The sequence below is a fragment of the Pygoscelis adeliae genome, unplaced genomic scaffold (assembly GCF_000699105.1).
Source record: "Pygoscelis adeliae isolate BGI_AS28 unplaced genomic scaffold, ASM69910v1 Scaffold4, whole genome shotgun sequence".
In the NCBI taxonomy this organism is placed as follows: domain Eukaryota; kingdom Metazoa; phylum Chordata; class Aves; order Sphenisciformes; family Spheniscidae; genus Pygoscelis; species Pygoscelis adeliae.
In genome coordinates this window covers 9,493,939-9,507,304 of record NW_008824986.1, presented here as the reverse complement: position 1 = coordinate 9,507,304, position 13,366 = coordinate 9,493,939, and the positions used below count along the sequence as shown (strand labels likewise).

The 13,366-nt window shown below is 39.9% G+C and overlaps 1 protein-coding gene across 2 annotated transcripts in view; it reads right to left on the bottom strand.

The window, feature by feature from the left end:
- The window catches only part of ADAM12 (ADAM metallopeptidase domain 12), a 187,080-nt gene that overhangs the window by 128,985 nt on the left and 44,729 nt on the right, over nucleotides 1–13,366 (bottom strand). For both annotated transcript variants that reach the window (XM_009325861.1, XM_009325862.1), the window contains exon 3: nucleotides 8,674–8,747. In XM_009325861.1, coding sequence (XP_009324136.1) covers nucleotides 8,674–8,747 — 74 coding nt within the window. The remainder of the gene's footprint in view (nucleotides 1–8,673; nucleotides 8,748–13,366) is intronic.

Here is a 13,366-nt window from a genome sequence, read left to right as displayed (position 1 = left end):
ACCCAAATATTTTTAGAGAGGGGTCTGTGCATACTGGCCTCCTTACCTGCCTTACCCCTGGCAGAACAGAAAAGCTTGAAATGCTGAAGGCTGCCCTACTTTGTCTATAGAAGTTCATATATACCTGGAAATCTCTCTCAAAGGGGTTTTGAAAAAGGGCAAAAAGAGCAAAAAAGGAAAAGAGAAAAAGAAGAAGAAAAAAGAAAGAAGGAAGCAAGAAAAAAAGGACAAAAGAGAGCCACATTAGACCAAAATTTATGTTGAAGTTCCTGCACGCAATTCCTGACTGAGATTTTTAAAGGAAACTAAGGTATGATCTCTTCACGAGAACAGGATGACTAATTTCTCTTTAGATCCTTAAAAATATTCCCACATTCAGTTCTTCATAAACATTTATTCCTTTAAGACTACAGGGATGTAAAACCATGTCCCAGGACCTCAAAACAAATCACTTGGGGCAGAATGGGGGGGGGGACGGGACAACCGTCTTCTTGGACCTTCATGTACCTAAACTCCATGACCACAGCATGGCAAAGCTGCTAAACCTTAGGATTTTACCATGACTGTGACAGTATTATCAGGGGCTTGGTTTTGGTTTTGTTTTGTTTGGTTTTTTTAAACTTATGACGGAGCAGAAAAGCTTGAGGATACGAATCTTAAATATCACAACAAAAGAGGAGGTTCTTTTTAGAACCTCAAATACTTTCATTTTTTCAACTGTTGTGATTTTTTTCCAGTTTGTACTGACATGGACATGTATTGCCAGGACATGGGACATCCTCCTCCTGCTGTGATCTTTCTGATGCATCCACCAACCAGCTAAAATCCTAAGAGGGCAAAACTCAGGGAAGGGACGATTACCTGAATGGACTACAATACAAACAGGTGCCAACAGCAGCAGCAATCTGACATATAGATAGTCTATCATATTAAAATATATGTGTTTTAGGGAATCAATAAGGTGTACCTCTTCCTTGTAGATGTGCAGCTTGTGCTTTGGTGGGTCAGATGGGAAGGGTTGAGTGGATGTTCACTCAGATGCTGAAGATTAATTTATGTTTTACATAACTTTGGACATCTATAGACACAAATCTGCATTACAGAACTTGACCCCATTGCTCAATATTCATGATGAGGAATCAGTGACAGTTGTGCAGTGTGATTTGGGAGGACAAGTGCAGGGACCCCTGCAACCACACACACATGGACAAGGAAATGGACTGCTAATGCTTCTACGAATGAACCCCTGCAGATTACTGGAAAGGTCCGCAGCAGGTACATGGCCACTTTTGGTGGAGATCAGTCAAAAGCTGGGAAGCCAGTGCCCGCTTTGGGAGGCACGCACTGTGCCCAGCCCCGTGCCTGGCGGTGATGCAGATCAGGCTCCTGGACAGGGATTATGAGCAGAACTGAATTTTCTTTCTGAATACTTCATTTCCACATGCAACATAAAATAATGGAGAATTCATCTGAGGAACTGTACTTCAGTGTACTCTGTATTTACTAACCTGCTAAAAATAAATACATGAAACAGTGAACACTATAAGCAAATTAAATAGTTGGCATCTTTTCCTATAGAATTTTGTGAAGGCAACACTGTTGCTCTCTCTACAAAGCCTTCAGGAGAAGTTGAGATCCTAGGAACCGAGCGTGTGCCAGCAAAATGCCACTAGATGCAAAAAGACAAATTCTAGAGACGCTGGATGTACTGTCACATATCTGCTCTTATTCAAAGTCATTGGACACCTGGGACTGAGCACCGAAGTGAAAATATCTAATAGAAAATTCATTAAAAGCAGGCTCAGCCTCAATTTTGACTTGAAAACTCATTTACCGTCCTCCCTGTGTTTCTGAAGCCAGAAAGCAATATCCACAAATGTTTCTGAAAAGCAGGAGAATCCTCTCAGTTTTGGCCTGGTATCTTTACATGTATTGTGAAAAGGAGACCAAACACCCTGGGTAATGATGCGGTATGTGACAATGCAAAGCAGAATTCAGTGCTTCTCCTTCACTGCTATTGAAACGCTGCTTACTCTTGTTAGAAACATTTAAAAAAACCAACAAACAAAAGCAATCTGAAACCTGCCCAAGCAGCAGATAGCAGAAACACGTGAGGAACAGTCACGAGCTTTGCGAGCAAAGCCTGGGTCCAGCTGGACGCACTCGTACTTCACCTGCCAACCTGCAAAACTATGGCTGTGAGGCCATCGCTCCTCGGGCGCTAACGCTTCTGCACCACGTGGGCTGGCATATGACTATCAGCAGGAGATTACAAGGTTTCCAGAAAATTGTTTTTATCTCTTGTCTCTCCCCTAATTATTTATTTTACAGCCCCAGATGATTACATTTTGCCTGTGTGTTCGTTATCATCGCAATCGAGCTGACTCCAGCCCGCCCGCAGGAAGGAGGGAGTGCACATTCCTATTGTCTTCTGATAGCCAGCTCTCCTCCCTGACCTCTCTGCTGAGTGATGTTAAAATGAAATGCTGAAAACCTCATATTCTGCAGTATGAAGGGAGATTAAAACACAGTTCTGAAAATATAATATTCTACTGCTGCAATATATGTAGAGAGCGAAATCTAAAGCAGGCACTTCTTTATTAAATGTATTGCACTAGCAAGTGTATTTCCCTCTCCATTATTGTTATATATTTAATTGGAAGGTACAGCTCTAGGGTTGCTCTGACAGACACTGAACAAGCAAAACCTTGTGTTAACTTGGTTCAAAGCTGTCAACTAATGCAGCTCTGGAAACTACCATTCTCAGGAAAACATTCACACAGAGAAAACAGTACCTGCCCTACACATCAGACTCCAATTATTCTGCCTGCTATGTGAACAAGATTTGTAGTTCTGCGGTACATACAGAAATGTTAAACTTCCCCATATCTCAGTTTTCCCATCTGAGAAAGGGGATCATTCCCCCACTCCTTCACACATGCCAGGGCTGCAGGGCAAGGACAGAGCAGCACTGGCTCTCCTCACCCCACATGCTCCCCCAGCCCCGGGGTTTGGGCTGTGAATAAGACACAGCCCTCTCTTCTCTCCAGGGGACTTGGCACAGCCCCATTGCCCCACTGTTTTATGGGGCATGGGAAGAGAAGCAGCTTATGACATTCTGCCACAAGAAGGTCTCCAGTCTTTTTATCCTCTCCACTTCCAGCATGTTATATCAGCGTATAAATATCTTCTCTCATCGTTCCTTTCTTTTGGTGTATTTATGTAAGGAGAGGAAAAACAGATCAAGAAAGCAGCAGTTTCTCTCCTGATGGAGCTGAACCCCCTCACTTCGACACACAGCTCCAAAACGACACAGCCAAAGGTAGCCCCAAGCACACGACCTTGACTACCATTGCTAATACCAACCTATGCTAATACTCACTCAATTATATAACAAATCTTGGTATCTCAATGCCCACACTAAATATGCCAACCTTATACCACAAAGCTACAGCAAATACCTGTACCCTTAGAGCCACAGATTGATACCATCATTACTGTAGCTGTGGTAGCTGAATCTTCACATTTCAGTGTGGTATAGACCATTTGACTGTTGCCATTACGAAAGGGAAAAATTGGTACTTCCATTAAAGTGAAACTTTTACTTCAGTTAAAGTGAAACCCCAGTTGTCAGCTCACACTGAAATGCTGCAGTACAGCTGCCAGCTCCAGCATTTGCAGATAAAACAGTCAGGGGTCACAGTTTTTTGGCTAAGTTACAGCACAGAATTATAATAAGTATATTCTGAGAGGTCCCGTTTCTCTATTTGGTATTTGTTTGTTTAGATTTGTTTCCTCTATCTGTATTTCAAGCCATTGATTGTATATAAGCATGTCAATTCATTAACAAATTTTGTCAGCTATTTTCTTTGGCACTAGAAATGGGTTGTTTCCCTGCTAAATTAATCCAGTTAGAATGTCATTTGCACACCAGTCAGCGCTCCTATTCAGAAAGGTCAGGCAGAAAAGAAGAACTACTTCTTTTCTTTTAACCAAAAAAGTATACAAAAGATTTCTGAACATTGGAATAGGTCACATTAGTAGTATGCATGAAGATGCCTACTGCCTGCTTTTCAGACCGAGGGAATACTGCTGGAACCTCCTCCGTCCTGGAGCTAAGCTTTCAAAGTGACCTCCAATACTGGACCATTACCTCCCAATACATCCCTGGTACTATGCCTCCATGTAGAAGTGGTAAACATGCAAGGGGGACAGTCAGAGATGCTCTAAACTTCTGGAGATCTCTGGGATCCTAGGGGATTTAAAGGATAAGATGGAGACTTATATCATGGCCTGGGGTGGATTTTGCTTCCTGATAAAATAGAAGAATTTTTACTGAGGGAATAAAAGACAGCAATCTAACCTCATATATTCCTTTTTTTATATTGCTTTGTTAAAGGCTGTGTTATAAACCTGATGAAAAAGATCATAAAGTTATGGGGAAATGAATAGTGAACTCCGCTTCTCTAAAATACTCTAGTGTTTCCTTTCCATTTCCATGTTCCTCTGGACACTGTCAATGGCCCGTCAGCCACAACCACACTGATCGTACCCTCACTGCTCCCTCTGCAAAGCTGGTCAATGAACTCCCACCAGAAGCAAACTGTCCAGGACACACCTGAGATCCTGCCGATGCTGATGTCCTTGGGGCAAAGCCATCCTACCTCCATACTTGCCCTCACATGCTCTCGACTTATCTCAGCTTTTTATCTTTATCTGCCTCAGACTCAGGTATATACAGGAGTCAGCATTGAAAAAGCTCTCTAACATCTGTTCAAAGTTATATTTCTTTGACATTCATAATTATGACCTTTGTCAGCAAATCATTTAAGCATGAAATTAATTTTGAAAATAAGTAATTCCACTGACTTTACCTGGATTGCTCATATGTTTAAAGTTAAAAGAACACCTAAGTACTTTGCTGTATACAGACCTATTTCTGACAGAGTGTAAAATGTTTCCAGTTGCAGAAAAACAGCCAGTAGTCACATACCGTTCCACTCTCCAACTCAGATTTAATCTTACAGGGGTTTTGTTTCATTTACACAATAGTAAGCCTACTTTCCTCTAAGACCCACATGCTGCAATCAACTTTAAAGGAATTTATATGTGCATACATTACTGTCCCTTGCACAACAGAAGTGCATCAGTATTATTGATGTAATGCACACCAGTACAGTCAGCTGCTCTGAAGGGTGGTTTATTTTGCAGCTGATCGATGATTTGCTGATTCTGGAAATCTCTCCACATGACAAGTGTTTCTAAAACAGTTAAGGTACTACAGAGCTTAAGGTTCTCAAGAGTGCAATCATATTTTGCAACTAAATCATAGTAAGAAATGTACTTGCAACATAAGCTCGCTAGCAGGTTTTCTATGATTGACAAATTGAATTCACGGCAAATAATTTTGTTTTTGCAATTACAAATGTGCAATGCCTGAAAATTAATCACTAAAGTATTTAATGAATATGTACAAAAGTAAACTTAACAGCTGGAAACCATAGAGAAGATTTTAAAACCTAGGCTGTGCAGTTAGGTGCTAGTAACTCTTCCAGAAATAACTTATAACATCTTGCCCAATACATATGAACACATCTTGCTGAGTCTAAATATCAGAAAACACCAAGCTGACATTAAATATTTCCATAGATAACAGATGGTTTAACACATCAGTCCCCACTTGGGGTTGCCTAATGCATCTGAATCATGTTTTGAAATATAACTCAAGGTTTGGAAAAATCTCTAAGGTTTTCAATAAATGGAGTTTAATGTCAAGACTACTCAAAGCAGCTGTTTCTACTAACCATGGAAAATCACATCCAGTTTTTTTTTGCATGACCCAATGCAGAAATTATGTAATTTAGGGGTCCCATCCACCTCCACCCCCACCCTTCTCCAAGGAATAACATGCTTTACATGAAACTACAGTAAAGTAACAGCACACATATCAGAGCTTCATATGTGTTGTCACTTATTATTCAGGAAAAGATGTTTGTGTTTAGTGCTCTACTTCTACCTAAAGCATGCTGATTCAACGGCTACTCCAATGCTCAGCATCAGTGCTTTCAAGATATTTGAGCTGCATATTTCATGCCAACATCAGGAAGATGGAGCAGGCTGGAGGAGACAGGGTCTGTATGCACATCTGCTGGTCCTCTCTGCAGCCTTGGAGACTCATGGGCAGGAGCTGCAGCGTGGAAACATTGCTCCCTTCTCCAGGTATGCGATGACCTTCTCACACCTCTGGAGTCCATAATCTACCTTAGGTCCAATCTGGCCTGCTGCCACCAGCCCTTATTCCCCATCCTCTGCTCTGCAGAAATGCATTCTCTCATTTCTCTCCTGGACATTATTTTTCACTCCATGAACCTGCAGGACCCCCTGGAACCAGCAACGCATCCACGCTGCTTGCTTCATGCCCCAAACACCTCACCTCTGCTGCCACTCGCCTCTCCAAGCCAGTGACAACATGCCCAATGCCGTCATTACAGGCACATGAAATGCAACCACCAATTTCAACAGACAAGCACAGAGGAGGCCTTGAGATTGTTTGCCCTGGGGCGCACAGATCAGTCATGCAGACTGATGCACTGTATTATTTACAGAAACAGGTAACAAATAGACCTACACACACACCCCCCAAAGCAACTTCTGCACGGACTTGCAACACTCAGACCATTATGTCTTCTGAAAATCAAGGTCAGTAATACAGGAGAAAAGGGAGAAAAGATTTTGCAAAACCATGACCAACTTTTTCTGTGGTTTGGGATCTATGAACTGCCTCATATGCTACGAATCCCAAACACAGGCAAGGCTAATTGTAGCGTTTCACAATACTACCTAGAAGCTCCTGCTAAGATGAGGAACCTCATGTTGTTAGCACCATACACAACTCTTCTAGAATGCAAATCTTCTGGTGGACACCCCACCATAGAGATAGGTAACTAGAAAATAATGATTGATAAATACTGTATTTCTTAAGAAGCAGATCTCAACACCTCCAAACGTGGTTAATCAGACATGCTCATAGAGTTAATTTACTGTATTTTCACGTCCTACTTTTGAAAGAGGTGGAGATTGCATCTTACAATTTTCTAAATCTGACTTTAGTACAGGTACAAGAGAGCTTGGTATGTTCAGCAAGGCCTGTATTAGCAGTTTTATGTTCTTTTAATCGCTGACATGGAATGTAAATAGTTTCCTCAATTGCTGCATACTTCCCATTCCTGAAGGAAGGCACACCCTTTGACAAAGATTAAGAGAATATAAAGTTAAATCCCTGTTTACTAAAGGAATTAAATCCTCCTCTAGTTACTGAAACAGAGCAACCTATGCATGGGGGATCTACAAACCCTTCAAGGATAGGAAATGAACAACTAAGGAGCATTAAAAATAATGTAAAGAAAGCTCAAGATTTGGGCCTGATGTTGAATAATAAAGTGAACTGAATTTTATCACAGCTGGGTAATGTTAGGGTTCATCCAAGTGACTGGGAATAAAAAGCATTTTGTTTTGGTTTTACTACAGAGGAGTAAAGGGGTGCCCCGTCATTTTCCATTGAAGTTGTCCATCACCAGCCCAAGGCACCATGTACCGGGCCTCCCTTGGACATTTGCTTTCACATGCACATTCCTTCCTCTTAACACATAAAGCTGCACCGCTTACTTCTATGGTCTCTCTACTACAGTAAAAAAAATACTTCTGCTGCTTTTATTTCACAGCAGGGAAACCTACAGAACACATAGAACCTTGCTAACATTTAAGTTTTCCCTAGGCTGAGAGCGAGCTTTGGTTTTCCTTTGACAAGCAGCACGTAGTTGTCCTGAACTGGATTCCCACAATATATTCTTGAGATGCTCTTAGAGGAAAAGCAGTTGAACAGTTGAGAAGGTAGACTAAGACTTTGATGACTTTAGTTCTGCTTATCATGGACTTCTGGAGAAGTGACTTTATTTCTGTGTGGTTCTGTACCCCTTTGTGAAAAACTCTGCTGGGTTTCTGCCTGTGGGACCATCTACAGCAGCCCCTGGAATCCCTCTCTGAAAGCTTACGGACATGAGTGGGAGTTGTCAAGAGCACATGGAAGAAGGTGCAGTATTTACAGCCCACAAATAAGGGCTCAAGCTCAGCTTTGGTCACGGGCCTCGTGAACAGTACAAACATCCCATCACCAGCCCCTTGCCAACAAACACAGAGAGCTCCTGTTTAAAAGTCCAGCAGGGGTTAAGCCCAAATCACCTTCCCTGAGCAGATGCCGACGGCCACGGCATGGAGGCAATCATGGTTGCAGGCAGCATCAGGAGGGATGAGTCCTCCAAAAAAGGTTCAAAGACTGTAGGATTTTCCACATTACGGTAAATAAAAGGGCTTACCACAGGAAAAGAGGTCAAACCCAAATCAAATAAAAAGAATGATCAACAGGAAAACATTGAGAGGCAACATGTCCATTTTCAGTCCCACATAAATGCAGACAACCATAGAGATTCTTGCTCTATAAGCAGTGTGCAAATACACACAATCCAAACTGGAACAAAACTCTCTTATTAGGGGCCTGTTCCATAAGAGACCAGTAGTAAAGTTGGCCCCAGGTTACTTTTAAACCATCAATTTTAAAATTATAACCCTTCTCTGAGAACCTCCAGTACAAAGTGAACATGCAACAAGGGTACTTACTCGTTCCTCTCCAGATTGATGACTAGATGTTTACTTTCAGCTTGTATTACAAACTGCAGCAGTGCTGGGTGATTCTGAAAAAGGAAAACAGAGTTGGCTGAGTCCAAACCCAGAGCCCATCTGGGCCCTGCTTGGGAGGAACAAGCAGCTACAAAAAGAAGTGTTTGTGGTGTAGCAGCTCTTTAGCCGCAGCTCAGTGCGAAGGAACATCGAACAAACATCGAGAGGCAGCACGGTGCTGTAGGATTTCACACCCAGGTCTTCAAAACACCATGGTGCATCCTTAAGCAATTGCATCACTTCCGACTTTGCACATCAGAGACCATCTTGCCTGGGAAAATAAGCATAGTGATGCAGTACACATCAGTTCTGGGAGACATCTGATACAGTTTTGAACTTTCTCTTTTTCCTCCCATATAATAGCAAAACTACATTAAACCCTAATATAATCTCTTATTAATGCTCAATTTTGCTGTACTATTTTTTGAAATGAGGTACAAGTAATCAGGTTTGGCCTTTGCATGACCATTTTCAGTTTAAGATATCCATGTTCAAATCCATGTTCTGCATTATGAGCAGACCTGCAGTACAGTGATCACAGTCAGCAGGGTGGCTCTAACAGAAATGCTTTTTCCCTTAAGGCTGAGTATGCTAAATATTCACATGTAGAATGGCACATGTGATCTAAGACCATCATGGAAACTAAACATAAAGTACAGTCATACTGAACTATTTTTTTTCCTATAAACAGTTAAATATTTTAATATGTATTTTAAACTTTTCCTAAAGAATAATTAAGTTTTAGCTTAAAAAAAAAGAATTTATGTTGGAGCAATTAGAAATATGGTCAACAGTATTATCAAGTATCTCTGTGAGAACAATAGACAAAGTATTTATACATATACAAGTATTTAAGAGAATTTTCTAAACAAGATATCAACAGCAAAGCACACTGAAATCCCAGTTGCACTCCAGCATGGAGCAAGGATCAGAACATCTGGATTGCATTTTCAGCACCATCATGACTGCATGCAATCTTCATATTGCTGTTCCCCTGATTATAAAACAAGTTCTTTTTCATCTCAATCATCCAAAGGTAAATCCACTATTTTTTTGGAAGCTGTGAAAGAGCATCAGAAAGGTCTGGTGACCCGTTCACCCTCGGAGGCAGGAGGGAGTGGAGGCTCAAACACTTGTTTGCAGAAAGGGACAGTGCACCTATACAGGCTCTTGAAACTGTACTTCAAACGAGAAAGCACAGTTTACAATGTGCTAGTTACTCTTAATCCAAAAGACTGAACTCACATATATTTTAAGACTGTTTACACTTAACTTACATTTCATTAAACAAACTTACTGGACTGCGAGACAGTATTTCCTTGTTTTGAAATTCCGACAGTAGCTCAATAAATCAGTTGTTCCTCTGTACACTCAATATGCTTTTCTGAAGATTTATGTCAGCCAATTGCAGTACTGAAGCAGGATAATTTTAGGGTTATAGTATTTAATTGATTTATTGCAAAATGTGTCTGAATTTGTGATTGCTACAGTGGTGCCTTGATGGAGCCCCGGCTGTGTGACAGTCAGAGCACCCCACCCATGAAATGTAATGATTTTTAAATTATTTGGAAAATTGTAGATGTTTATTAGAAAGTGAAATTATGAGGAGGCTGTCGTAGACTAAACAAAATTGTAATTTTGTTATAATAAAAAATAGCTGACAACTCCCCAGTGCTCTCAGACATTATTAAGCACAGATTGTGACTGAGATACCATTGCTTTCTTCTAAGTGTCCTGCCCCACTGCTTGTGCAAATTCAAACATGTTTTCCCTCTCCCCATGCAAAACAGCAACAATATTGAAATTCTGCATCTATGTGAACTTTGCAGAAACTAGATCCCACTAGAATGCTAAATAAATGCTTCAGACTATCCTTGGCATTCAGCAAACACATGGGAGTCATTTATTGGCATGAATATTTAGAAGTAGTGTTGATTACCACTTTAATATCAGTGCATTGGTTCCAAACCCTGTAAGATATACATACTATTGAGTTTTGAGAGAGTAAAATACAATTAATTACAATATAACATAGTAAATAATTAAGATACTGCAGTAGCACAAATGGATTCTTTTCAGCTAAAGGCCCTCTGTTAATATGTAAATGTTTATGTTTATTCATTAGTTCACAGTGGTACTTATTTGACAGTCACTTGATGTCAGTAAGTTGTAAAGTTAAAAAAGCAGCTGCAGAATAAAACAGACTGTTACAAGACAAAAACATCTCTCAGAGAATTCCTAAAGCTGAAACTTATTATCGAGCACAATAATGTCCCCGGTTAGGATGCTGGACCGCTTTGCATGAGACCCAGGTTCAGATTCTTGCTTTACCATAGATTTTTCTTTCAAACAAATGGCTCACTTCCTTGTTTGCCATCTGGGAAGAGATGAAACTATACTTTTTCTTATTCTGAATGGCAGTCATAAACATAAATACAGTAAAAATTACACACTGCTCAGGTGGTATGGTGATTTGAAACACAGAAGCACCTAAAATGATACATTTCTAATGTGAAAGAAAAATAAATATCATTTAGAAAGGGCATTTTAGGTTTGTGGGGGTTTTTTCCCTCTTTTTTTAATGTATACACTTGTGAAATGAACTCAGATCTTTTACTTTACTTTTTTTTGCAGTGGTGGTGGAGTGTCCCCTGAAGTATTTGTACGGTTCTGCTACAAGACCTGAAAAGCTCATTTTGAATCTCATGAAGCACCATGATACTCTCCCCTTACAATCAATATTTTCAAAACTGAGTAGCAAGATGAAATGGGAATTACTATGAATACAGATATTAGATTGCTGTTTCATATATTCTGTTTAAAATAATCAAAAAAACACGTTGTGAGGGCACATACTCTTCTGCTCAGAACATTTCAGAAAGAACCACTTGTTATAAGCCTTTTTTAAGAGCCACAAAAAATAATTTCCATGCTGATACCACAACTTATTCCCACATTGATCCCTTTAAAATTATCAAATGTGAAAGTAAAGTGAACCTTACGAGAGTAGCATTATTTAAACCATAATAAATAATTTTGTATTGTTCTACCTTCTTTTCTCTACAGACTTATGTTTTCTAGTTTTTTCTACTCTTAAACTATGATTTGCTGCTTTCTTTTTGGCAGTGCTTTTTGCGGCATAAGAGAAGATTTCATCAATGCACATGAACTGTTCCCTGATATCCTAAGAGGCAGAACTGACTTCAGGATGATTGAAGTAGTACTCTCCATAACTCTCCCCTCTTATTTAGAGGATTTACTTTCAAAATCTACATCAAATTGTATCAGCAGAAAAGGCAAAATATTTCCCCCATTACTTTGCTCCTTGCTTGTTTGCTTGCTGAGGGATGTTGGTTTGAACTGGCATTAGTGAAACTTAATATTCTGAAGGAAATTAGTGAAACAGTAAGTTAAGGCCAAGCAAGAATTCTCTCTGATAAAGCAGATAAAAAAATGAATAAAGCACTACTTGAACAACTGGAAGTTGGTGAGACAGTAGCCTATTTCTGAGTCAGAGAAGTTCTCTTGTTTTCTTACACTGGAATTAAAATTACTATGCACTAGTAAGACTAGTTAAATTAGTGCATGTTTTTTAAGTACTATTAATTTTTTCCCCTTTTAAATCACATTGACCTCCAGATCTTGATATAGAAAAAGAAAAGAAAGGATGGTTTGGGGATTAAGGGCTTCCCCTGTGAACCTGGAGATGGTGTTGGGAGCCCAGCTCTACCACAGACTTGTGTCTTGGCTGGGACAACTGCATTTCATTGCGGGAAACAGCAAAACCCTCCAGCTGAGCCAACCTGTTACACCTCAACTCTTTCTGTCTTTTACTTACCATTTCTACCTCTCTCCTCCAACTTGCCTCCGCAAAATGGATATGGAAATAGTTTTCATCTTCCTGTCTTTGTCTACTTAGCACATAAAATGTTTTAAAGGCATGCTTCCTAAACACAGAGGTGAGCAAATAGGCAGGCATCAACGCATTACAAGAACAGTAGCTCAGAAGTAGCAATACGCTTTTCTTCCTTTAGTTGCTCATGTTTTATCACATCACCATGAATACCAAGACAGAGTCTCAGTCGCAGATTTTGAACTTCTCACCCTTTCAGGGACTACTTTATAATAATAATAATAATAATAACAATAATAATAATAATAATAATAATATCATCATCGGTTTTTATGCCTGAAATACTAGTAGCTGTCCATTTGGAGTAGATTTGTTCACATTGGTGGGATGCCCATTCTGGAATTTGAATACAAAGTAGTTGCCACTGAGCATATTTTTCTGCACAGTAATCTAGGAAAAAGTCTTAAGCATTGCTGGATCATCTCTTCCCTTGGGCTGTGGAGTTGGCACGTACTGTGATCACACTGTGCTGGTGAGCTTTTCCCTTGATACTGACTGTTGAGATTGGGATAGAATACTTCAAGTCATTGCTTATTACATTTGAAGAGACAGAAAACTGATGAAGTGGACAGTCCTAATGCATATATCTTTGCAACTTCCTCTCTAGAAAAGAGAAAGGATTTTATTGGACTAAGATACATGAGTTAGACCAGCACGTACAACTTTAAATAAAAAAATATTCTAGCAATTACATGATAGAAATAAAAGGAAATATCTATA